Source organism: Ictalurus punctatus, chromosome 4 (assembly GCF_001660625.3).
Source record: "Ictalurus punctatus breed USDA103 chromosome 4, Coco_2.0, whole genome shotgun sequence".
NCBI lineage: Eukaryota > Metazoa > Chordata > Actinopteri > Siluriformes > Ictaluridae > Ictalurus > Ictalurus punctatus.
Window position 1 is genome coordinate 4,432,820 of NC_071284.1, and position 27,523 is coordinate 4,460,342.

The following is a 27,523-nucleotide window of genomic DNA, read 5'->3' on the forward strand; positions in this document are numbered from 1 at the left end:
ACGCTGATGCCTCTAACAATGAGCTCTCACTTATATAATCACTGTCCTTTTTTTCTCTCGCTTTTTACAGATGCCACTAATGGCTCGCTGTTCTGAGAGTGTGTGTATATATATATGCATGTTTGTGTGTAAAACCTCATTTTAGGGCCATGAGTCAAGAATAAGGCTTAAGCTTACACTGAGCAGGGAGTCGATCACTAATGAACCTCTTAAATAGTGACCGTGGAATGGAACAAAAAATATGCAGGGTCATTCCACTTTCCTCTGCCAAAAGAAAGACAGCCAGAGAGAGAGAGAGAGAGAGAGAGAGAGAGAGAGAGAGAGAGAGAGAGAGAGAGAGAGAGAGATGTTGATAAGGCAAGGTCTGCTAATCCTAATGTTAACTGGACCCATGGGATGCTCTTGGACGCCCATGCAGGCTGATGAGTGTTAATGGACGCCACAATTTAAAGCTACTTAATCCTATTTAGGCCATGGCGTGCACTGCTAACTGCATCTCTCCATATTAAAAGCCACTCAACCACTCGATGTTCTTTCGGAAGAGCCGTATAAATCAATTACACTGACTCATATAAGTCGTAGAAACCCTCCTAGAATCTCTTTCTCTTTTCCAATAAAAGCACCTGCCACCTGTCAGTGTGAATAAACTACATATGCAATTTCCCCCCTTTTATTTCTCCTGCGCAGCAGGATTCAAAGCAATACGGACTACATTAGTAGCACTCGTTTTTGCAATAGGAATTTGCAATATGTACTACCGCTACTGTTTGTACCTTTGAATGACTTTAGGATAAAGACAACAAATGTATTTGTACCATCAAGATTTTTGAGTGTGTTAGGTCACACAGCTGTTCAGATATTATTATATAACAGTGCTACTGAATTCTTAAATCTGATTGGTCATTTTGGAAGGTGATAACAGGAACTAACTAAATATAACAAAAAAGAAAAAAAAATATGATGTTCCATTCTATCCGTCCATCCATCCATCCATTTTACACAGGGGAGCCTGGAGCCTATCCTAGGGGACTCGTGGTAACTGGGGGACACCCTGGACTGGGTGCCAACCCACCGCAGGGCACAATCGCACACACACTATGGACAATTAGGAAATACCAATCAGCTGACAGCACATGTCTTTGGATTGGGGGAGGAAACCCCTGAAGCATGAGGAGATCATGCAAACTTTGAAGACATTGGGCGGAAGCAGGATTTGAACCCCCAACCCCCAGAGGTGTAAGGCAAACGTGCTAACCATGTGGTGTATATATAGAAAAAAATATTTTTGGTTGGTTTGCTTTGCCGTGGGTTGCATCACACCTCCATGATGTGAGCATGATTGGTTATTTTACCGTTTTATTCCTAACATCACAAACAGATACATAAAAGGATCTCTGATAATCCTGGGATTTGAACCAACAACCTTCCAATCAGTAGCTCAGAACTTTAAGAGACCACTGTTAAGGTACATTCACATACACAGCGACTCGGAGCAACAAAACAACCAGCGACTATTCATTTTCAATGAGAGCTGGCTACATGAGCAACAGCGACTGTTGGTAACTTGATGTAGGTGTGTCCAGAAACATGACAAAGTTGAGAAAAGTTTCACTTTATGCAAATTTGGAGCGACTACCAATGGGAGTGAAGACATTAGAGCGCACATGATCCATGATTCGCCATGCTGCCTGTTAGTCCAAATTGTTTCATGGACCGAGACAGTCCGGCATTGCGCTTTCTCTGCACATAGATGGCCGCAATAGCAAAAAGCACACGCTACTTCTCCTTCATCTCATAGGATATGATGCATATATACACTGGGAGAATTTTATATACAACATACAAAATTAGAATGTTTAATTTTAGTGGAAAGAAAACTGTTGTTTTTTTCTTCCAAAAGTAGAATGCTAGTTGCACCACCCACTGATAAATGTTACTATGGCAACCAGTAGTAGGAACGCCTACTGCCGACTTCAAAATACAGTGACTGCCAACTTTCAATCACTCATACTATCAAAATCACTATACTGTACTTTAGTTGTAGTTGTGATTAGCATAGATAGCATTAGCTAGATGGAAGAAGCATGGCTGACATTACCATTGTTTGATATCTAGCTATGTAGCTAACATATTCTTGAAAACAATGCATTAGGACTCATAGTTGGGTAAAAATGTCACCAGTTTTCCAATAAATAAACGTCCCACTTTTTAAGCCAATGTGAAAATGTGCTAATGTGCTAATAACACTCATAGCTAACATGTTTGCAAGTTCAGTTACTTTCATACTGTGCAAGCTGAAAATAAGGATTATTTCCAAACACAAAATGTTCAACTAAAGAAAACAGGAAAATAGTATTAGCTAATCAGGTAAAATGTAATTGGCTGGCTAATGCTGAAGAAAGTCCTTTGCATACCTAGCCGGCAATGATTATGTAATTGGTGGAAGAACAGTGAATACACTTGATAGCTCTGGAAAATCTCACACATTTAAACAGTGCTGAAACAATCAGACAACTACCCAAAATTGTCAGACACTTTTCCCCTTTTTTTTGTGGTGGAAGGGAGGTTTATACCATGATATACCATGTGATATTGTTCTACATGTCTATATCACTATCGGATACCAATCCCAAGCTCATAAAGACTAGCGTCAAATGTGCACAGGATAGAAAGTTCCCTCTCTTCCCGCATGAGAGGAGACATCAAGCTCTCTCAGTGTTTATTCAAAGCATTTAACCCTGGAGCGCATTTACATTTTCCTAGTGGAGACATTCACCTGATTGCACCTTTTTCACTAAATCTATCTAAACAGCCCCCTTCAGCATGAGATGCCCATTTGCATTCAAAAATGTCGATTGCTCTTTTCAAGCTCTGTTACGGACACACAAAGGCATCCGATGTCGGCTCCTCTGACTGGAAGTAAACAGAGTTCTGTAGCATTAACTAGCTGTAAAAGTGTTCATTGAAAGCATTAATTAGGGAGTGAGAGAGAGAGAGAGAGACAGAGAGAATGGAAATAAAGACAAAGATCAAGAGGAGTTCAGGATTTCTGGGAAATCTACAAAAGAACTCTACAATGTAGTAAATCGTTCCTTTTTAATCTGGTCTATTCCTGCAACTTTTATACAGATTGTAGCTAAACGCAACTCGGGTAAACTGGATTAATCCCTTGAACTCTCAGGGCTCTTTTGTAACTACATCCCTTTCCTTTTAGTCACATTTTAGTTACTGAATAATTCATATTACATGCTGAATAATTTGCTTTAAGATGAATAAATGAATAATAAGTGTGGAGCCAGAGGTTACCATATGATTGCTACAACATGATTTCCTACAACAGCATCCTCCGAAGTGTTTTATTCCTTTTATACCACAGCAATTTGCCAAAACCAACATTTAAAAAAATATATTACAGAATGTTGTCATACAGTTGTCGATTTATAGTTACATATAATGTTGTGAAACATGCATGAAAAAAAAAATTCTTGTTATCACTAAAATTATAGCCACTGCAGTTTAAAAGAAAAAACAAAAAAACAGCTTGTCAAGTTACCTAGAAACTGCAAAGAGCTCTATCCTGAAAACTTAACCATACAACTCTCCATCCATCCATCTTCTATACCGCTTATCCTTTTCAGGGTCATGGGGAACCTGGAGCCTATCCCAGGGAGCATCTTACACAAGGCAGGGTACACCCTGGACAGGGTACCAATCCATCGCAGGGCACCAACACACACACCATCACACACCCATTCATACACTACGGACACTTTGGACATGCCAATCAGCCTACCATGCATGTCTTTGGACTGGGGGAGGAAACCGGAGTACCCGGAGGAAACCCCGCAGCACGGGGAGAACATGCAAACTCCGCACACACAGGGGAATCGAACCCCCGACCCTGGAGGTGTGCCCCCATACAACTCTATGGAATTAGATTTGTGCCGAAAGTATTGAACATAACTTTTCAAGCAATAAACAAATATATACTGTACCATGAAAAGGAAGAAAAACACTCTGAAACGAAAAACAATGGACTTAACATGGTCTTCAAAGAAACAGCATTCTTTGGTAAAAGTTTTCTTCATTGATTGCGCTGATGAAGTTTTCATTCAAAGTTTTTCGCTTACGCTCTACAAGTTTACAGTCGCCATTCTGGCACAAACCTCTCGCATGGGCGGGGCTTAACACCACTTCACTCTCATTGGCTAGTGAGATTTGGATCGACAGCTCCCTGACCTGGAAGTCGAGACGTTCCTGTGTGCTCATCTCTAAAACAAAAAGTCGTAAGAGACTACACAAACCTCATATATTAATAAGAAAACCAATATACTGACTAACTATAGTAGGAATAAGGAAGTAAGTTAGCAAATTTTCACTACAAAGTACAAACACTTTAACTATACAGAGAACCGCATCCAGAACTCTCTCCAAAACTCACACCACACAAGTCTGTACGTACAGGTCAGGGATCTGTCGATCCAAATCTCACTAGCCAATGAAAGTAAATTACTGTTAAGCTCCGCCCACACACTGTATATTTGACGAGCATGTTAAATTTGTGCCACCGAGTTCACGCTTTTCAGATTTCAGAGTGTTTTTTTCTTCTTCTTTCTCATTGGATATATTTGTACGGTTCTTGAAAAGTTGCGCTCAATACTTTTGGCACAAACTTCAAAAATTCCATACAACTCTACAACGCACGGACAAGACAGACTCCTTCCAAAAATGATAAATATACTGTACATCTCCTCACACAATACGTCACCATATCGTACGTCTACACATGGATTTTTTTAATAGGTTTAAGTGGTGCATCCGCTATTAAATTCCCTGTCTAGTATCTCCAGTGTGTAATTTGTGTAAGTATTATTGTTGTCATTATCACTACTGTGTTACCATGTTTCAGATAACAGAACCCCGGGGAACCATCTCGAACACAACATGTTTTCCATGTCTGATCAGCGGTACTTGATCAAGAACCAAGTGAAATACGGCCCAAAACGATTACATTTGATTTTGAACGTTAGCTGTCCTTAAACATCTCTCTGTCAACTTCTATAAGTAGCTGAGGGCTCTCCAGCCAGGCTGGCATGACAGCATGCAAATCTCAGATAAAAATGGTAATATGAAAGAGCAGAAGCCATTAGACATAATTGGGTTCAGCTAAGGGACTGATCCTTCTGTCGCTCGCTCTTTCTCTCTGTCGCTTTCACTTTCTCACTCGTCGATCTTCAGAGTTAATAAATTAGCGGCGCAAACTGAAGAGAGGCTTTGGGCGCAATCAGAGAGTAAAATTCTCTTGGTAAATTGCTGAGATCTTCTGTAATGTAGGGTTATTATGCCGACTGAGGTCTGAAGAATTAGGTTTAATGCATCTCCGTTCACTGGAGCTCCAAATGTTGAAACTAGGAAGGTATAAATCGTCGAGATGGTGGGAGATGTGGGAGAGGTACTCCTTCCTTTCATTCTCGCTGCTTTTCTGCTGAAAAAAAATCACTTCACAGAATCAAAGAAAGTGATTCTCTCTTTGTCTATTCTGTCCATCTCAAAAAGCTACCTATAGCAATCGAAGATGATGGACACACTCACACACACACACACACACACACACACACACACACACACTTTGGAACTAATTTTGAGAGAAGCTAACCAGGAGTTTTGACTGGTAAAGCTGATCAGATACAGTGGTGCTCATAAATTTACATACCCATTGCAGAATCTGCAAAATGTTAATGGTTTTAATAAAAATAAGACCCTCTATTATTTTTCTGTCATGTTACCCTGCATTTACACCAGCAATATTTCCTCATGTCGATTAAGTTGCTTTAATCGGGTCGCTACTGGGCAGTGCTATCATTAGTTTCTCTTCGTTGCCATGGTTTCACTAATGACAGCTAACTACAACTAAGTGTATACAAAACCAAAATAAATGAAATAAAAAAAAATTCATCATTCGTCTTGCCATTTTCCATCAATGAAATGTATTCCTGCTTAAATATAAATTCTGGCGGGATTTATAAATTGTCAATAGCAGAGGTTTTCAACTAAAGTTTGCAAGGGGTCCGATTACATAAAATATGTTGTTTACGAAGGTCTGGATAAGCAACAAACATGACTGAATGGTGACAGCGGTTACCTTTTAATGCCTTGACCATCAGAGTATAGTGTCAGAAAGCCTGTCCTAGGAACTAATGTTTGATTATCATTTCCTGCACGTTCCGTTATTAGCGACGCACATTATTAGCGACGCACAGATGACAGCTAATTCCTACATGCTGCTGGTTATGTTCTGTGTAATGCGTTCATGCAATACGTGTAAGTACGTATATACGTTTATATCTTGTTAATATGTGTCGGGCAGGTGATTTGGTCATTTGCAATGTTTATATTGTTTAGTTTTACCGTTTATTTCGGTCGTAATTTCGCCGAACTAATGTGCTAAGTTATCACTAGTTGCGCTAGTGTTTTGTTCCGATATGGTGGGAGAGTTTGTTTATACAGTTGTTTACAGTGTACACTGTACAATTCAGTGTACTACTGTATATTGGTTAACTCCATTGTGATTATTAATACTGAGATTGGTGTTGAATATATTTCTCGTACTAGGTTTACTGATTTGAGTGTAATTAGTGCAACGAGACTTATATGTCGGATGGATATTTAATGTAAATTATTTTTCTCTATTTCCCTTCATAGACCATACAATGTCACGACCATATACAATATCACAGCTGCATACATCGGATGTATATTTAAGACTGTAAATAAATGCTTCATTATCAAGGATCTCAACTCCACTCCTGATTCTCTGATCGGAATCTGATCCATATTCGGCCGCATCAACCAGCTGAAATCTTGACTGTAGTGAGACTTTGCTACAAATAGTATATGGCTATAAATAAGATCATTTGAAGTGGTTTTGTTTTGTCTGTAGTTTTGTTACTAGCGGTGCTTTATATTTGACTAGCACAACACAGACATGTATTGAATTTGATGTGAGGAGAATAAACGTGTTCATTCTGTGTCGCTGATCAGAGCAGAGATGTTAATACAAATGAAAAATCAATGAAGGTCTGTGAAAACTCTCCGCTTTCTTAGCGAATGCCTGTGGAGGTGGTCTCTGGTCTGATGAGCTGTCTTCAGGTAAATAAATTACATAAATGCATGTAACTGGATCAAGCACAACAGAGGATGTTTTTGTTTAGTAGTCACCACATCACTTAACGTTTCCACCTTGCTCAAATGTCTTGAATTTGATTTTCAAATCTAATTATGATATATACATAGTGTGCATAAGTTTCAGAACTCCCTCAGACTCCTATATGAAACTTGCAAATTCAAATCTATGTGAATAAACTGACTCCTCTCAGTATAGCCTGGGGAAATTCACTGTGTTGAAGCATCTGGTGCTGGCTGTCACTGTTACTAATGATGATGAATGCTCAGTGTGATTGATCCACGTGAATTCCAAGACAATTACTCACACACTGAGCAGCAAACAGTGTTAGAATTCATTCTCACAGCTTCAGAAAGAGGGCTTTGGTGTCTCGACACTATGTGGCAGATGGATTAAACTGGTTGTCATATGCTCATGTTTGCTCCAGATAGAGCTTCTCTGAAAATCCTTTAGTGCTGTCTTAGAGACAAAGAGGCCACACAAAGAGGGAGAGCTCCTCCATCAGCACTTGGAAATAGGATCTACAGAACACAAGTGGGTGCAGGAAGGAGGTGTAACAAGGCCCTCGACTAATATCGGCACCCTTGGTAAACGTGAGCAAAGAAGGCTGTCTTTATTGTTGAACCTTTTTGATCTTTTCTTCAAAGAATTCACAAAAATACTCTGCTCTCATGGATATCAAACAATTGCAAACAAAACACAGGTTTATCCAAATATAATCTGTGGTAAATATATGTGTGCAACAATTATTGACCCCCTTTTAGTCAATACTTAGTTAGTCAACCCTTTTAGTCAATAACTACTACGTCCCTTTGTCAAGATAACAGCTCTGAGTCTTCTCCTATAATGCCTGATGAGGTTGGAGAATACATGGCGAGGGATCTGAGACCATTCCTCCATACAGAATCTCTCCAGATCCTTCACATTTCGAGGTCCATGCTGGTGGACTCTCCTCTTCAGTTCACCCCACAGGTTTTCTATGGGGTTCAGGTCAGGGGACTGGGATGGTCATGGCAGGACCAGGATTTCGTGGTCAGTAAACCATTTTTGTGATGATTTTGATGTATGTTTTGGATCATTGTCCTGCTGGAAGATCCAACCACGGCCCAATTGAAGCTTTCTGGCAGAGGCAGTCAGGTTTTCATTTAATATCTGTTGATATTTGATAGAGTCCATGATGCCGTGTATCCTAACAAAATGTCCAGGTCCTCTGGCAGAAAAACAGCTCCAAAACATTAAAGAATCACCTCCATATTTAACCGTGGGCATGAGGTACTTTTCCATATGGCTACCTCTCTGTGTACCAAAACCATCTCTGGTGTTTATTGCCAAAAAGCTCTATTTTGGTTTCATCTGACCGTAGAACCCGATCCCGTTCGAAGTTCCAGTAGTGTCTGGCACACCGAAGACGCTCGAGTTTGTTTTTGGATGAGAGTAGAGGATTTTTTCTTGAACCCCTTCCAAACAACTCGTGGTGATGTAGGTGACTTCGGATTGTAGTTTTGGAGACATTCTGACCCCAAGACACAACTCACTTCTGCAATTCTCCAGCTGTGATCCTTGGTGATTTGTTGGCCTATCGAACCGTCCTCTTCACAGTGCGTTGAGAGGATATAGACACATGTCCAATTCCAGGTTGATTCATAACATTTCCAGTTGACTGGAACTTCTTAATTATTGCCCTGATGATGGAAATGGGCATTTTCAATGCTTGTGCTATTTTCTTATAGCCACTTCCATTTTGTGAAACTCAACAACCTTTTGCTGCACATCACCGCTATATTCCTTGGCCTTACCCATTGTTAGGAATGACTAAGGGAATTTGGCCTATATGTTAGCTATGTATTTGAAGCAATTTCCTTGGTGATTGGTATATTTAAAACAAGTCTTGATCCTCATAACCATTATGATTACCGGCTTAAAACTTATTATTAAACAACTAATATTAATTACTTTATAGGTATAGTAACAAATAAGGGTCTGGGTCTGAGTTTAAGGTGTTTAAAAACAGAAATACAAAGGCTTCACTATCTGTCAAAAATCTGGACACACACACACACACACACACTCATAAATGTTTTTTTTTTGTTGTTTAATTCATTTTTAGTATTTTCTATTATTTCAGAATAATAATAAAGACATTAACGCTATGAAATAACACATTTGGAATTGTGACGCAACAAAGAAAAGTGTTAAATAAATCGAAACTATTTTACATTTTGAACTCATTACAGTATACCTCATCGGGTATGCACATTCTGCACTCTCTTGGCATCTTCTCAACCACTTTATAAGGAGCTTCACCCAGGGGGCTTTGTTAAAGTTCCCAAATAGGCCAAGCTCCTCATTGCTTCCCCTTAGTTCTAAATGAAAACTACTTATTTGTAAAAACTATGTCATCAAAAAAATTACATTTCAAAACATCCAAAAATATATTTTAAATCTAATGTGTCCAAACTTTTGATTGGCATCGTACTGTTTTTACCGGATCTGGATCCCCGGAATCCCCAGAACACTGGACGTGAGCTAGAAATGCACACTGGATGGGGCACCAGTCCATTGCAGGACATGCATGAATACGTTCACGCTCATATACACATCCTATTGCAATATAGTGTAACCAATCCACCTACCAGTTTTTTGGACTGTGGGTGAAAACTGCAGCACCCAGAGGAAACCCACACAAACACAGAAAGGACATGCAAGAGTCCACACATACAATAACCTCATGTTCGAACCAGGGTTAATTAATTCAATCGTGTATTTAGGATTTTGGAAGTCCCCATGGTACTGGCTGTTAGGTACGGATTAACCCAGGCTCTGAGGTAAGCTAAACGATATTGGCTATTTAAAAAGGGGGAGTAATTTCAGTAGAAATTACTTTAAGCATATTGCACATATTTGATACATGTATGTTTAAGGTTAGCTAACTAGCAGAGTAAACTAATACTTACTAACGCTGTAATGTATAAACAAAGTAGCTGGCAACATAAACCTCAAATTAGTCAATGCCTTATTTTAAAATATTAAGTATTATAGTAGATCTGCTTGCATACACAGCTTGTTCTGGCAGGCTTTCACCTTTTGACAAGAAAGAAACTGTATGAGATTGTAATGCCTTCTAGGCATGTTCTGCTCTTAAAATAATGTTATATGTCTAATATTGTTGACTCAATTGCTCAGCCCTACAAGGGGCCAGCTGCTAAACTTCACTAGAAGAATAGAATGTTGATGAAGGTTAGGGGGTTGTTCAAAATCAACTAATCAATGGTATTCAATTAAATCCATGAAATCAATAATAAATCAATCAATTAAAGTTGAATATTTTTTACAATGCACAATGAGGGTTTCAAATTTTTCAGTCAACAGACTGAAATTATTCACCAAAACTAAGGTATCTTAAATTACTGCTTTAATTATAAATACACACCAGAGCACTGCTGAATTCTCAATTCTGATTGGTCTGAAGGTGTTGAATGATTTTCTATAAGAGCTGCTCTGACATGAGTTCTCACTGCAAGGCAAATCACAGGTTTATATTAATGTGAACATTCTTTATAGTAACAACTTAGACAGGGACTATGGTTACTTATTCATCATGTATTATATCATTACATCTATATACTTAGATTTTTCTCACATGTTTTGTAAGACTGGTACATGAACTACACCTGCCACTTGGTTCAACCTGGCATTGCTCTTGAAATGAATTTTATTCTGCCTCAAAATTTGCTCTTCTTTTAACATTTGTACTCATTCATTCTTGCCATCCATTGAGGACAAACCAAAAGCAACCCCCACATCAGCTATACTAGATACTAGATGCTGTATATTATGACATTATTGTAGTCTATTAATTAATGGCTGTATATTATCTGAGATACAGTATTTACGACGGCAAAATTATACGTCCAAATAATAATCATAACCTTTTAGCACTAGCTCTACTGGCACTGAAGCCCCGTTTGATGCCACTAGTTTAACTTTTCAAGCCAATTCCTGTAGAACTTTATGTGCTGTAAGCAATGCTCTACTTATTATGCATAATCCATCAGTCTCAGTTTTTTGGAGCGATGTTTTCGGTACAACAAAAGGTCATAGTTATTTATTTAACTGATGAATAAGCCTAGCTGTGGTCGATATTAAAGGGCCGTGTGCTGCATCCACACATCCATAAGAAATATGTCAGACAGTTGTGAGGGGAAGATGAGTCCTGAGCCAGCCTGCAAACTAACTCATTTTGTAAATGTTAACTTTTACACATCCTTAATGAAGGCGAATGAAAAGACTGTCATAAAACGAGACTTTTCAATCAGGAAAGCATACATATACATAAATACATACACAGGGTTTGAATGTAAATATGCAAAAATGTGCACATTTTACATGTTACTGTTGAATTTACTTATGATTCTGTATCTGTATTTCTTTTATGCATGCTTTTTAACCATTTAGAGTTACATGTAATGTTATGGAACATCCATGAAACACGTTAGTTCCTGAATGAGACAAAAAGAGCAACTTGCTATGTTACCGAGAGACCAGGAGCCGAAAAATCCTCCGTCTTGAAGACTTTCCTATTGCGCAAAACGTACGGACACGGACGGCAAAGAACTGACGCTGGAGGCTAAATAAACATCTCCTGACAGAAAGATTCACTGAGTATAGTTCTGTTTATTATTAGTCTTAGATTGTGTGGAGCATGCACCATAAAAGTCCCTCTAAAAGCATTATTATTATTATTAATAATAATAATAATAATAATAATAATAATAATAATAATAATAATAATAATAATAATAATAATAATAATAATAATAAAACAGAGCAAAATGTCAATAAGAATGGGCATGTCGGGTGGGAATGTTTTATATCATTGAGAAAAAGAGATACAATATTTGGACTAGTGTTTTTTTTTTAATTACTTTTAATGCATTAACATAAATTATTTTCTCATTTTGTTACTTTTGATGAAGGAACATCTGTGAAATCTAACACATTAAACACCTGACTTCTATCAATTGAATTCCCTTGTCTTCTTCATTGTCCCAAGGGTGTACAAAGTAATGCACTGCATAGCTCAACTTATACCTGTAGCCTACAAATTAATATGCTTAAGCAGTATCAGTCCACTATAATGTCATTAAAAATAATATACTGTAATTTAGGTGCCGTTTGGACTGAAACAGATGGACGAGGTGGATGAAAGGGGGTGTTTTGGTTGTAACGTGTAAGGAAACGCTACAATTAACTCCTGCAATGGGTTACATATTCTTCATGTAAGTCTTGCGAGATGGCTTACTGAACATATTAATTTCAGTCACATTTGCCTCGTGAAGGACTCGTCACTGTAACTGTCAAGTCTCTTTGTATAGTCCACAATACGCTATTCATTCTTTTATTCATCCTTCTGTTATCTCAAACTGGCCAGAGTCTCACAAAGGTGCCAGGTCACTGGGTAAAAAATGAAACCCAAAAAAGAAAGAAAAAAAAAAAAGCTCATCAGTGGAATTTCTTCTATACTCAAGACTACGTGATCATATTAAGAATTGGCCAGCCACTCCACTGAAGAATGTGAGTTTAGGCACGTCGGATAAGTCGCTCAAAAATGAGCACACATCCACTGGAGCAGCATAAGCCATAAAATCTGAACGTTCCCACATGACAATATTAATAGAGATGGACTCTCTGCCTCCACATAATAAACAAATACAGATGGTCCAACCTGCAAAGCTCCCTACACCAAGATCAAACCGCCTTGCATAATTGTCTGTCATGTTCCCGCCCACTTACGTCATCTTTGTTAAATCTTCCCGGCTGATTTGGGATTTGCTTGCGGTCCTAAAGAGGGGGTTTAAGCGCCGTCGTTAAAACAGTATTGGCCTAAAGGGGATGCTTCAGCATTTTAAACACCTCCTTCATTAATGCGTTCAAATCATGCCCCTGGACACTTGACTCTAAGAGCTCAGCTTGCTCTGATAGCCATCAGGGGCGAACGATGACGTCACGAGCGTCTGGTGCAGTGGTCGTTCTCGGAGGTCAGTCATTAGTGCTTGGATTCGAATTTGATTTAATCACATGCTGACTAATTTGATTCCACTCCATGCTTTGTCTATGGAGGAGGACATCCGGGCAGCGTCTTTATTTTTAGCCGTGGTGAAATATGACAGCTACAGTGAACCAGCTGTCAGAGTGAAGGGGCAACGGAGACGTCGTGGCAGCCCTTCTCAGTGTGACGGTTACTGTGTAGCGCTTAGGAACGTTTTATCTCTGTCACTCTTATCCCTGTCACGTTGCTGCCCACCATCCTCCAGGCCTAGCTGCTAGCAAGACCAGTAAAGTCATTCCTTGTTTGGTGTCTAGAGCATCTGGAGCAGATTGCTTGGTGAGTGAGATGAGGTCATGATTGACGCTGTCGATTATCAATAAAAATGCAACAGAAAAACTCACGTCACGAAGCAGAAATGATGTTTGTTTATCTCCATGGACACCAAACTTGGATTGAATTTAGTCCCATTTCCAAATCGATGTATTCAGCTTTCATTCATCTTTTAAACAATGTATATTAAGACCTCGAAGAAGGCTGATATTTTGATGCTCAGCCTCACCTTCATTAGCCAACATCAGACTTCATAGCTCTTTACACATTAAGGGTTGCATGACTATTCATTTGTAGTACTTGATCTAGGGCTTGGCGATACATATCTTAGGACAATAGAAGAATATCTACTGATAGATATTTTCCTATATCTTCTAATTCACCAGTGACGCAAAAGCCACTTTTCGACAGCCGAATTGACGTCGGAGATAGGACCTACTAGCGTTGTGCTGTAACAAAAAGAATCATGGAGGAGCATGACACCGAGCGAAACTCCCCTCAGCACTCCGACACAGAACAGCCATCAGCTCGACTACAATGAGGATGAGGAACTTGTACTTAAAAACGGAGGTACTTCTGTCGTTCGGACGTGGTTTGGGTATAAATCATCCTCTAACCAGAAAACGGTCATTTATAAGGTATGCCACAAGACTAGTCATGAATGCATGCAGTTATTTTGTATGAATAATTATTTTCATCAATTTTAAAGAAAGCTTAATATATCGTGATTATATATCATTTCAAGATCCATACTGAGATATAAGATTTTGTCCATATCAGGCCATTCTTTTCCATAACGCAATAATGTCATTTTAGGCTTTTTTAGTTCAAATCCTGATAACAAAATAGCAAAGGATACATCAAAGAGCAATCCAGTTAAGAGCCATACACAGGCTACAAATGACATTTCCAGCTTCGATGCTCAATTAGACTACAATGTTAACAATGAAAGTAAATAAATCAGTCCATCCGTTCATTTTCTGTACCACGTACCCTACACAGGGTTGCGGGGAGCCTGGTGACTATCCCAGGGGACTCGTGACACAAGGCAGAGGACACCCTGGATGTGGGACCAACCCATCTCAGGGCACAATCACACACTACGGACAATTTTAGAAAATTTAGGACAATTATGCCGATCAGCCTGCAACGCATATCTTTGTACTCAGGGAGGAAACTGAAGTTCCCAGAGGAAAGCCCTGAAGCACAGGAAGAACATGCAAACTCCACGCACACAGGGCGGAGGAGGGAATCAAACCTCCAAACCCGGAAACGCGAGACAAACGTGCTAACCACTAAGCCACAATGCCCCCTAAAAAACAGTTCTAAAATGTGACTCAAAATAAAATCGTTGACGCTGGAACTGAGAGCACGCAGCATGGAAGCTTGTGTCCATCAAACTGAGCCCTCCTTACAGCTCAATGACTAGCCTTCTTTGGATAGAGCAATGTCTACAGCACTGTCTGGGAGGTTTGTCCAGGCTGATAATAACCCAGGTGTTAAACCACCATGTCTAGCATCTCTGAGCTGAAGATTGATCACATCCTCTCAATGCTGACTAGGAACTAGTCAGTGTAACCCCTATTATTATTATTATTATTATTATTATTATTACACCATGTGCAAATAGTGATCTAAATATCTACCTGCCACACTGTCACAAAGTTATCAAAGCTAACAGAGGACAAAGTAAGAGTGGGGGTTGGGTATATGATTCTGGTTTTTGGGCATTTTCTCCAGTAGCTCAAATGACACAATAAAGGAATCCCACCATGCAACAGTAAAATAAACAAGAAGAATACTCGCGTCATGTTGGGCCACATCATGTTGATTATTTTCCTATAACATTCTATCATACTTTTGCATTAATTGTCAGGCTCTTTAGATGGTTGAAGAACTAAACTCTGTATGAAATATTCTTTTTAAAAAAAAGATTTTTAGAGGCCTCTGTCTCTTCTAGCTTCAGCTCTCAAATGTAAAATGTAAGCTCACTGGTGCATTCATTGGTGAAATCAAGTATTAAAAAAAAAACATTTGCTAACAAGCAACAAAATGTTCATTAGCGTGCATCCCGCTCCCTATCGGACTACTCTTCATCCGTAGCATCGCTCCGCATGATCGATCATACACTTGTGACATATGATGCGAAATAAAACTCGGAATGTCTTTCAAAACCATTTCCCCTTATTAGTGATACGTAATGCGGCGTTTTAACGAGAACTGATTCTGACTAGAACATGGTAATGGGACATGACGTCTCAAAGCAGAGTGTGTCCTGACTAAATGAAGCCCCAGCTGGGAAGTGAGGTTTCACTTCGCACTCTGCACCTCTGAGACTCTGCTCAAGGATTCACCTCGAGATGTGGGAACATTTCTAATTATTGCTTTAATTACACTCCCACAGTCCCCGCAGGAGGAAAGGCAGAATTATGGGCTAATATTAGCATGCATGCGAATTTTGTTTTGTTTATTTATCGTCCTAAACTGATATACGAGCTGCATATATTTGTGTAAAAGTATTACTCTGTATAACCGTCCTGTCTCTTTTGTCAAACGAGGGATGTCATTAAGAGGGTGCAGTGTTCACTATAATAAATATAGAGCTCTGAATTGTCATCCTGCTGCTTTATTAAGGAAACCAAATACCATGGCAAATATCATTCCATTAGGAGTTGAACTGAGCATTTTACAGCACTGACTTTGTGTGAGAGATGTAGAGGAGAAAGAGCAAGGGAGGTAATAACCCCATTTCAGGACCTTTTAGTCTCTGCTCCACTCACTGAAGTGTACTTTGTTCTGAGGGACAATTGGATCACAGCCAAAGGCATACTGTAATCCTCACTTTAATCTATTTTAGACCTTACTTCCTGTTTTCATTCATCTTCAGTAAGCACTTTATCCTGGTCAGGGTCGTGGGGGATCCGGAGCATATCCCAGGAACACTGGGCATGAGCCGGGAATACACTCTGGATGGACAGGGCATTCACACACACATTCACACACACATTCACACCTTGGGACAGTTTAGAGTAGCTAATCCACCTACTCTGAAAATAGAGAATCCAGAGGAAAACCACACCGACACAGGGAGAACAATAACTCATGATCAGGATCGAACTGGGGGGAAAGTAGGTCTTCGAAATCTGTTTTGTCCTCCTCTCTATTTAATATCATGCCTCGTTAACCTGTCTGGTAAGATCTACTGCAGCAAAGCACCAACCACCTAAAACAAGTTCTAACTCTAGACATTAGAGATTATGCCATAGTGTATTATACAGAATATAGATCAAATACAGTCCCCTCCAAAAGTACTGGAATGGCAAGGCCAGTTATTTAAAAAAAAAAATGTTATTAGATATTTGGGTTTGAGATCAAAAGATGAATATGAGAAGCTTTGATTTCCTGCTATTTCTATGTAGATGTGTTAAACGACACAGAACATAACATATTTTGTATCAGACCACCCAATCTGTAGGTGAGCAAAACTATCTGAACATGACAGACAGGTGTTACTTGCTACCCAGGTGTGTCCTGTTAGATTGAGAGTTTAAACAACATCTACTCTGGGTTTTAGCCTTCCGTTTTACCTGCGAAGGCTGCGTTTGTTGTTACAAAAGGGATAAGCCAACATGTAGATCAAAGAGCTGTCTATGGGAGGAAAGCAAGCCATTTTGAAGCTGAGAAAAGAGGGAGAATCAATCAAAACATTGGGCATAGACAATGCAACAAATTGGAATGTCCTGAAAAAGAAAGAAACCACTGGTGTACTGAGCGACAGACACCGAATGGGTCGGCCAAGGAAAACAACAACAGCTGATGCCAGAAACATTGTGATTTATTGCAAGCAAGGGATAAGCAACCAAATATTACGTATTACTTCGAGACTTATCTGCTCCTATACTTTTGCCCAGCTACAAATTGAGTGGTCTGATACGAAAGGTTGTATGTTTTGTGTTGTTTAACGCATCTAGATGTACAGTAAACACCAGGAAATAAAATCTCATATCCGTCTTTTGATCTCAAACTCAAATGTCTTTGGTGTATAGCACAAACAAATCGCAAGGCCTTGCCGTTCCAGTAGTTTTGGAAAGGGATTGTATTAAAAGAGTACCCTAAAGTAACATGGAAGTAACAAATAAAGAAGATTCTCTTTAAGTAAATATTTACAAACAATAAAATGGGTTATTTGACTTTGTATCAGATAGAGTACTTTAAATAAATTTAGAGGCTTCACAGCAACGGGGGTGAATAATTATGCAATCACAACTTTTACGTGATTATTATTTGTAAATAATTTTGCAATCTGTATAGATATTTGTCCACATTGCCTGCAAAAATTTCCGGCTGATTTCTCAAGTACATTTCAGTTCCAGGTTGTAACGCTACAAAACGTGAAACTTTCAAGGGGGGTGAATACTTATGGAAGAGTTTTTATTTTGTTTTGTCCCTATGTTATGTTTCTAATATTCTGAAATTTAGAAGTACATTTAGCTGAATATCTTCCTAATTATGAAGCTTCATCCTTCACTTTTTACGGCACTTTTAAGTAGTTAAAATTTCGTACCTCTTCCCATTGATGAATGTAGCGTATGAGTCTGGACAGCCTCAGCAAACGTAACAGACTGAGTATCTTTGTGAAACGGACAATCCTGAGAGCGCGCGCCGTCTTGTAGAAATCCGAATCGATCCGTGTCTCTACAATAAGGAAGATGTAGTCCACTGGGATAGAGGAGATGAAGTCCACCACGAACCATGAGCGCAGATACTTAATCTTTATCTGCTGTGGGTCCAGTATAATCTCCGTGTTGTCCTCCTTGACGATGCCCGTGCGAAAGTTGAGCACCAGGTCCATGAGGAAGAAGGTGTCAGAGACGACGTTGAAGACGATCCAAGGAGGAGTGTGCTCGTCCTTGAAGAAGGTGATGCCCACGGGGATGATGATCAAGTTTCCCACCATCAGCAACAACATAGTGAGATCCCAGTAGAACCTGACCAGGACAGAGGGCATGACAGCAGAGGATGGCGCACCCATAGGACAGAAAGAGAAGAACAGCGAGAAGGAAAACAAAGTTAAACAGTGAATACAGAAAAAGTTTAGAGACACCTTGTCTTATTTTGGGTTGTTAAAAGTTGTTCATTTTTAGTCCATTACAGAAGAACACAAGGAAAGGTTTTAGTAACAAGGTAACATATATTTTCCACTGGATACGTTTTGTTGTGCGTAACCATTAAAGGTTAACGGAAAAGTGTAATATTTCAAGGAAAACAATATTGATTCATGCAAATTACCAAACACGAAAAGCTTTAATGAGACAATGCTTTGATATTTATACTTTTGAGAACCTTGAAGCTGATGCACAATTCACAAACTGATGACAGAACAGTTATTAGAAGGAAGGTACTGTGGATTAGCTGTGTAAAGCATGCTTAGCTAGCTAGCTAGCTGTAAAATAAACGTAACTAGCTAGCTGCATTTTCGTCAGACTTTCAATCGATCCATAACCATACAACTATATATTAATATTAATTTCAACGGAAAGCACTAAAGCTTTCGAGTTTGCAGTTATTCCTCCGTTATTCCGCCATTCTGTCCTTGCACAAATCATCTGAGCTAATTAGATTTGTAACTCTCAAAGATCACACAAGTAATTTCCTAGGTATGAGCTTCTCTGGGAAAGCTTTCATCAACTTCTCAGGCTCGGTAAATATAATTAACTGTGCAATTGTCAACAGCGACAGTGAAAGAGTGAGAAAAGGATGCAGTTAAACAGGCTTGCTAATGGATTAGCCTTAAGTACATTTCCAACTCATTATAATGAAATTGACAACACCACACTCTCAGAGATTTCAAGATACTGCAGAAAGTAATGGTTGTGCACATTATTTCCGGAGCCCAAGCCATTTAGTGTTTCCTTGGAGATATTTTCCTCTGAATGGGTAAAGTGCAAAGTTAACTGATTATGTCTGTTTTGGCCTTTAAAAAACAAACAAACAAACAAACAAACAAACAAAAAAGATACATGACTCTTACCCAACATAATCTAGAACCTGTCAGTTATTGAAGATGAATGAATAAATGAATGAATGAATTAAAAATATGATCTAGAATTTGGAATAAGAAAAAAAAGGTCACAGTTCTTCAGTAAACGGTTCTTCAGTTGGTCCGTCTAGGAGAACTCTTAAAGGTTCTACATGCAAAATTACAACAGAGGGTTTACATCTCAGAAAAGGTTTCAAGTAGAATCTCTATGAGAAGGCAGAACTGTTGACCATCAAAAGAATTTTAGATTATAGATTGTTAGTAGCAAGAAACTTGCTGGGTAATGTTAGCTGGAAAACAATTTATTTCCTAGGTTTACCGCTACCTTCAGGTGGAAAATATATTACCTCCAACTAGGCTGGGCGATATTGCAAAATAAATAAATAAAATAAAATAAAATAAAATAAAATAAAATAAAATAAAAATTACAATTTAGATTTTTTTATATATAATGCAATTGAAAAATTACACAATTTATTTAGGATGAACTTTGTAAAATTGTGCAAAATAGTAACAGCAGCACTATAGCAAAAAGTGCAAACAATGGTTCTTTTAAATAAAAGATATATTTAAAATAAATTATTTGCATTTTTAGCTATAGATGGTGCTGATACTATTTTTCACAACTTAGTGAGTAAATGGGGACCATGTCTTTTGGGGAACATGAGAACTTGGGGTAATCTTCTCAACTCTAAGTTCCTTCCACATTTAGGGAGTGATGACACCGTGCACCACAACATAAATAAACAAAGTAGATCATCTTACCTTTAAATGTGTTATTCTATACTGAATATACAAGTATTAGGTTTATATTAACGAACAGACAGTTAGTTTTGATTGTTAAATCTAAAACACTGACTACATAGTTCACTGTTTGAGGAGGAAAATATACATCACTCATCACAGTTAGCTGGCTAACTTTTTGCTACCAAAAAAAAAAAAAAAACTTGGGGGCATCAACTTCTGACTTTTCAAGCCTGTACCAATTCCATATCTCTGAAATGATATTTCCACCTGTCTTTGCTACGAGCTAAGTCCTTGGCGAAGTGCTGCACGTCTCTATCTTGGTGTTTTGCTTTTTAAATTTTTAATCTAAGTACGCAGTGTTTGGGAACAGCACAGGCTGTAGGAGGCGTCTATCAAGCTAAGAAGGCTTTGTTTTCCCTTTGTATTGGTTTATGAATTTATCATTGAAATATGATTGAAAGATCTTACAATTTAAATATGTATATCTAAACATTCTCAACAATCTCAATTAGAATATTTGGAAAATCGGGTTTTAACATTCATTCAAAATGTTAATCGTGAAAATCACCCAGCACTACCTCCAACATTTACCGAAAGAAAAGTAAGAGGCCAAAACGTACCACTCCTCAAGAGGACAAACACATTAAACTGTCCAGCTTTTGTAATCTCTGTTCTCGACTGACCTCAACTGACACCAGAGCTTAAAAGTACATGCCAGGTGCTAGTCTCATTAGCTACCATGTCCAGAAAGCTTAGAAAATGCAGGGCTGATGGGCAGGATGTCGAGGGGAAAAAGCCATTTCTAAAAGAACTTAACAAAAGAAAATGGCTGTAGTGAGTGAAGAAGTACAGACAGAAAAGAACTGGAAAAGTGTTTTGGTGTCAAATTGGAGAAGCTATGTAAGACACCAAAGCAAGCAGAGCTTTCTTAGAATTAGACTTAAAAAAAAAAAAAAAAAAAAGGAAATTCTTGCATCCTAATGGTTCTTTGGTGTGTCTCTCTGGGGGACCTTGTAAAAAAATTTTGTCAAAACATTTTTACAAAACTAAAATCATGAACTATCCAAAGAACACTTAAGGAACCCTTTATTAAGAGTATACTGTTATGCCCAGTGGAGGTTTTGTCATTATGTTGCTCATCACCATCAAGTGCAAGGAATCCTGAACAACAATGGCTACCAATCCATTCTGCTACCATATACCACTGCTTGCAGACAGACCGTGTTCGACTGGGGCCACTTTACATTCCAACAAGCCAACACAAGGCCGTGAAAGGTACTTGGTGAGAAGTGATGCAGACATGTCTGGAATAGAAATGGCTTCTTCATCACTCAACCTTAAAGTCATCGAGCTGTTCTAGGAGTAATCAAAGTGAAAGATTGGAAAGAGGTGTCTAACCACAGGTCCTGAGTTTGACGAGGCATACGGCGCCTGGAGATCAAGGCCAGAGGTGAAGTTAAATTTGTTCAGTTATTTGCGTATCAAATGTATCATAACTAGTTCCCTAGACGACCCCAGGGTGATGTCATGTCATGGTCAAGTTTGCAATTGGCAGATCACATTTGTTCTAAGTTATTCCTTTGTTGACTACAAATAGTTTGTGATAACATGTGGTCGAGTTTGGGATTGGCTGACGAAATTTAAAGTGCATGCTCTTCTTTTGTTGACCCACATGAACAAGATAGTAATTTGGTTTTCAAATGTAACAAGCTCTCGCTTTGTTCATTCAGACACATTGTAGTCATACCATAGAATCAATCTTGTAAGTCAATCAAATCAAATTGAGCATAAGGACTTCTCTTGTGGGGGGGCATGGTGGTTTAGTGGTAAGCATGCTTGCCTCGCACCTCCGGGGTTAATCCTGCTTCCGGCCTGTGTGGGCGGAGCTTGCATGCTCTCCCCATGCTCCTGGGGGCTTGCCCATGGTACTCCGGTTTCCTCCCCCATTCCAAAGACATGCATTGTAGGCTGATTGGCATTTCCAAACTGTCATTATTGTATGAATGTCTGAGTGATTGTGCCCTGCGATGGGTTGGCACCCTGTCCAGGGGGTCACCTGCCTTGTGCCCCGAGTTCCCTGGGATAGGCTCCAGGCTCCCGCGTGACCCTGTGTAGGATACGCAGTACGAAAAATGGATGGATGGACTTGCCTTGTTGCCCCAAGGACGCTCTTTAAATTTAAGCTTAGCTCTTACCAGCTCTAGCTCTTGTTGACTCAGGGAGGCTCTAGTGCTATTATATGCTCAAGTTGGTGTTTGCCTGATGAAATATACGGTGTCACCCTTGCCATTGTTGACCCCTGGATGCCATGGTGAGGTCATACAATCAACTTGGCAATCGGATGATCAAATCTATTGTAAGCTCTTCCCTTTTTGACCCAGGGACACCATGGTGATGTCATACAGTTAACTTTGTTCATAGCTGATCAAATATATGTGCTAGGCTGTGAAGACCCTTCGCATGGTGAAATTCTGACATTTTCTACTATATATAGTTCTGAAAGCATTCCCGAAATGAAATAAGTTACAAAATACATTACATGCTTAAAAGCTTGTAGACACCTGACCATCACACCTGTATGTGGGCCTTCCACTAAACTGTTGCCACAATGTTAGAAGCACACAACTGTATAGAATAAATTGGTATGCCGTAGCATTACAGTTTCCCCTTGTGCACATTCCAAAATCTAGTGGAAAGCCTTCCCAGAAGAGTGGAAGTTATTATAACAGCAAAAGAGGAAAGCACATATGAGTGTTATGGTGAGGTGTCCACAAACGTAGCAGTTCATATCAGTGCAAACAAATAATCATCTTGGAAGTCAAAAACAACATGTCCCTTGCGACTGTGGATAAATGTTGTACGAATAATATCTAGACAGCAATTCTATAATTTGGGACAGATCCTTGTGGAGTCTGGATTCCCGAAGCAGATTTCCTGGGAGGATGCAAAAACGGAGGCAGTTTTCTGCAACCTTCCGCCTACGCATACCCTCATACCTTCATCCCAATGGTTTGTGTATTTGTGTGTGCATGTGTGTGTGTGTGTTATAAATTGCCCTCTGGGGCCAGTCGGTAATTAAATCCAGATTGGCTGCATTGTGTAGTGGGGTGATATATTCTTACTGCTCTATAGATTAGAGAGAGAAGGTCAGCATTGTGAACAGGTGATTTACCGTACTAAGTTTAGAACTGCCTGTAAAAATAAGTCTTAGGAGCTGAAAACAACCAATTCCAGGCACACATTTTCCTCATGAGGACCAGCCAAATGTCCCCACAAGGTCAAACTCGGCAGATATCTTTGTGGGGACCGAGATGTAAAAACAGGCCCCCACACACACCCACACACACGTTTGAGACTTGAATCCAAACATTCACTCCTATATTTTCAGGCAGAATTTTCATCTTTTTTGTGGACAAATCAAGCTACACTGAATAAACACTAATTACAGGGGAAATTACACACACAGCTGCCTGAGATGCTTGAGCTACGTTATGGATGGATTAGCACAGGCACACACTCTCTCTCTCTCTCTCACACACACACACATATTTGAAGCACTGACAGTAATTGGAATTCTTCAAAGTAAGCAGGGTATCCACTATTACGGCTGCTTGTCAGCTTGCGGTATATTTAGCACCACGTTCCTGACACCGTTCGCTCTTGTTGAGATTTAAAACCTGAGAGGACGGTAGACACTTCGGAAGATTACGCCCCTGCTCGCCGCTAATGACATTTGTTCTTCCAATCTCGATGTTCCCCCTACATTGGCCGATGTCACAAACCCTGGGAACTGAGATTACACACACAAGCAGGTCTGGTCCTGGGGAAGGGCCCTGATAAGTCGTAATGGATGTGCCGTCAGTCCGAGCCATTCCCTTCATTTCTCTGCACATCACGCTTGGCTCTCGACTGTTGCAGATGTTTGGCAGACATGTCTGTCTGGGTTAAAGGATGAGTCTGCTTCTCTCCTTTCTATCTGGAAGTCTGATAAAAAGATATCGCTGGATATTTGTAGCACAGAAAGCAAAGGCAATGGCCAGTGGAAGCTCTATTGGTTAAAAATGTTTGACTTAAGGTTGCCAGATATATATATATTATTTTTAATTTTGCACTGAAGGTATAATGAACCATCACAGGAAGTTTATCTCACTCAAAATCGTTTAAAACTAATCTAGTTGTTTAGTATAATGATATGCATACTGTCACACAATCTGACTTCGTATAATCAATAAAAAAAATAAACAATATTTTAGCAAGTAGCTGAATGCTGTAATGTTTTCTCTTTTTTTCTTGAATCTGATAGGTCAGAAGGGGTTGATTCATTTTCATTAAAAGCATATCTGACAGTAGGGTGCACGGTGGTTCTTGCTGCACGGCAAATCGGAGGTTTATGTGCTCGTTATAATACATTATTGTTTCTCTAGTAACAGCTCATTCACAGGGACTTGTATGGTAGACACTCCGCATAAAAGAATTTTATATAGAGTTTTTGATGGGGAGATTAATTTAGTTAATTTAGCACTGTTGGAAGGAGTCTCCAGTGTCAGCGCTTAGTACCAGTCAGAGGTAAAGCAGTTACTATCAGTTTTCCAACACAGGAACGGAAAGAAGATTAGTTTACGCTTTCTGGAAAAGCTGTGTTTTTTGTCATATTAAGTTCAAGAGAGGAAAAATATAAGAGAGACTTTTAAGGGAACGACTGTTTATAGCTGCTATAACGTAAGTAATAACGGTTATTAACTTGTTTTGTGGATGTTCCACAAGATTAAATGTAAAACCATTACAAACAAATAAAAAATATGATGTGTTGTTCTGTAATTAATCACAATCGTTTGCATTGGTAAATTACCATAGTATTAGAGGAATAAAACACTTTGGGATGTGTTGTTATTGGGATATAATCACATTTGTGGTGGTAACAGTAACTCCGCTTCACATCAGGTGTTTTACTGGATTCCTTACATATTGGATGGCTTCTCAGACCTTGGTTTACTTTTTTTGCTTAGAATAATGAATCATCTTTATGTTTAAGAATAAAACACACCACTGTTGGTGCATTTTTGGTCGATCATCAGCTTAACAATAATTTTAATTCCTTAGGTTTATATAGTGCTTTTCTAGACACCCAAAGCGCTTTACATTGTATGGGGGAAATCTACTCAATCACCACCAGTGTGTAGCATCCACCTGGATGATGCGACGGTAGCCATAGTGCACAAGAAGGCTCACACACACCAGCTATTAGTGGAGAGGAGAGAAGAGTGATGTAACCAATTCAGGGATGGAGATTATTAGGGGGCCATGATAGAGAAAGGCAAATGGGGGAATTTCACCAGGACACCGGGGTGATATCCCTACTCTTTACAAGAAGTGTCCTGGGATTTTTAATGACCAGAGAGAGTCAGGACCTCGTTTTAACGTCTCAGCCAAAAGACAGTGCTGTTTTTACAGTATAGTGTCACAGTCAATATACTGGGGCATTACATACAGACCACAGGGTGAACACCCCCTGCTGGCCTCACTAATACCACCTCCAGCAGCAACCGCATTTTTACCCAGGAGGTCCCCCATCCAAGTAGTGTCCAGGCTCATCCCTGCTTAGCATCAATTGGAAGCAAGGTGAGAACTGCAGGGTGATATGGCCCTGACTCCTTGATTTGTCCCGTAAATATATGTCTGTATAATTCGCCAAAGTATTAATCCTCAAAATGACACAAGGAGAGGAATCCCCTGGTCGGGGTGCCATTCCTTCACAGAGCACAAAAGCACACGCATTCACACACTGCAGACAATTTGGAAATGCCAATCAGCCTACAACGCATGTCGTTGGACTTGGGAGGAAACCAGAGTACCCAGAGGAAGCCATCGAGGCACAGGGAGAACATGCAAACTCCAAACACGCAAGTCGGAGGTGGGCTTTGAACCTCCAACACAAGAGGTGCAAGGCAAGCATGCTAACCAAAGGATTTTGTTGCGTGATTAAAGCTATGTTAGCTTTATAGCTGATGTCTCTGCTGATCGGCTATATTTGGGGTAAGTTAAATTATATACATTAGACACTGGGTTGGAAATAACGAACTACATGTACTCTCGTTAGAGTACCTGAGTTCATGGTTCACTCTAACAGTAGGTTGTTATTGTTGTTGTTGTTTAAATACAATGTTTAACTTTACTACATTTTACAGAGAGAAAATAACAACGCATTTAACCTTGGAAAAACTGTAAACCAATTAAAACACTGTGTGTAAATTTGAAATAGTTACATTTTGAGACCCAATCAAAATAAAGCAGCTTCCTGACAAAAGTCTACATTTCTTGTGCCAAATGCTTAGCAGCAATATCTGATACAGTGGGGACAGATGTTTCTCAGGTGCAGTATCTTCGGTTTTAAATGCTTCAAAACAAACAGCACGATAATGATCTGCAAATGAGGTGATCCAAGACCTGTGGAGATATCGTCATTTTATAGCTCAACCTCCAACCCAAAGTACTAATAAATGTACGAGTAAGGCATTAGCTAGCTGTGTGAGCTAGACTAGCTAGCAAATCTTGTGATGTTTTAAAGTATGAAAGCTGTGTTTAAACGTAAAATGTCACTTTGAGGTTCAGCAACTGCATGCTGTGTTAAATATCTAATCGTTGCTACAGGTTAAAGGTAACACTAAGGATAATATGTTTTTGGTAGATAGCTATGTAGCTACAGTATTAACATGTATAAATGAACATGAGCGAGCTAGCAAGCTAATGAATCTAGCGAGCGACTAGCCTAGCAGGTTAGCTAGCCAGCTAATGTTGACATTCTTTATATACTGGTGACAACTGAAGTGGCGTTCACTTCAAGATTGTAGATGTATAAAAAACAAAATGTATTTGCAAAGTAATTACTCAAGTAGTTTTTCACCAGATGACTTTTGTATGCCCAGTTGTATGCTTGAAGTGTATCCTGTCTTACTTATTGTTGAATAAATGTATCTCGTGATAGAAACGGTATTTAATTAGAGGTAATTATATTATCCTTGTAACTATTATTTGTTTTGACGTTTAGCCGTATGCTCAGTGCTACTCTACAGCTCCGTGTGCCTACACGATAATGTAATAAGAAATGTGTGTCACTCTCTACAGCATTGTGCGTCACACGGGACTTTATGATAACGTTTGTCTCTTTGTCTGTGTT

General features: G+C 39.2%; 1 protein-coding gene across 1 annotated transcript in view; it reads right to left on the reverse strand.

Annotated features, from left to right (window-relative positions):
* Nucleotides 1-27,523, reverse strand: part of hcn4 (hyperpolarization activated cyclic nucleotide-gated potassium channel 4) — a 102,995-nt gene that overhangs the window by 52,461 nt on the left and 23,011 nt on the right. Inside the window, exon 2 of the mRNA XM_053678233.1 lies at nucleotides 18,127-18,550. Within this exon, the coding sequence (XP_053534208.1) occupies nucleotides 18,127-18,550 (424 nt within the window). The remainder of the gene's footprint in view (nucleotides 1-18,126; nucleotides 18,551-27,523) is intronic.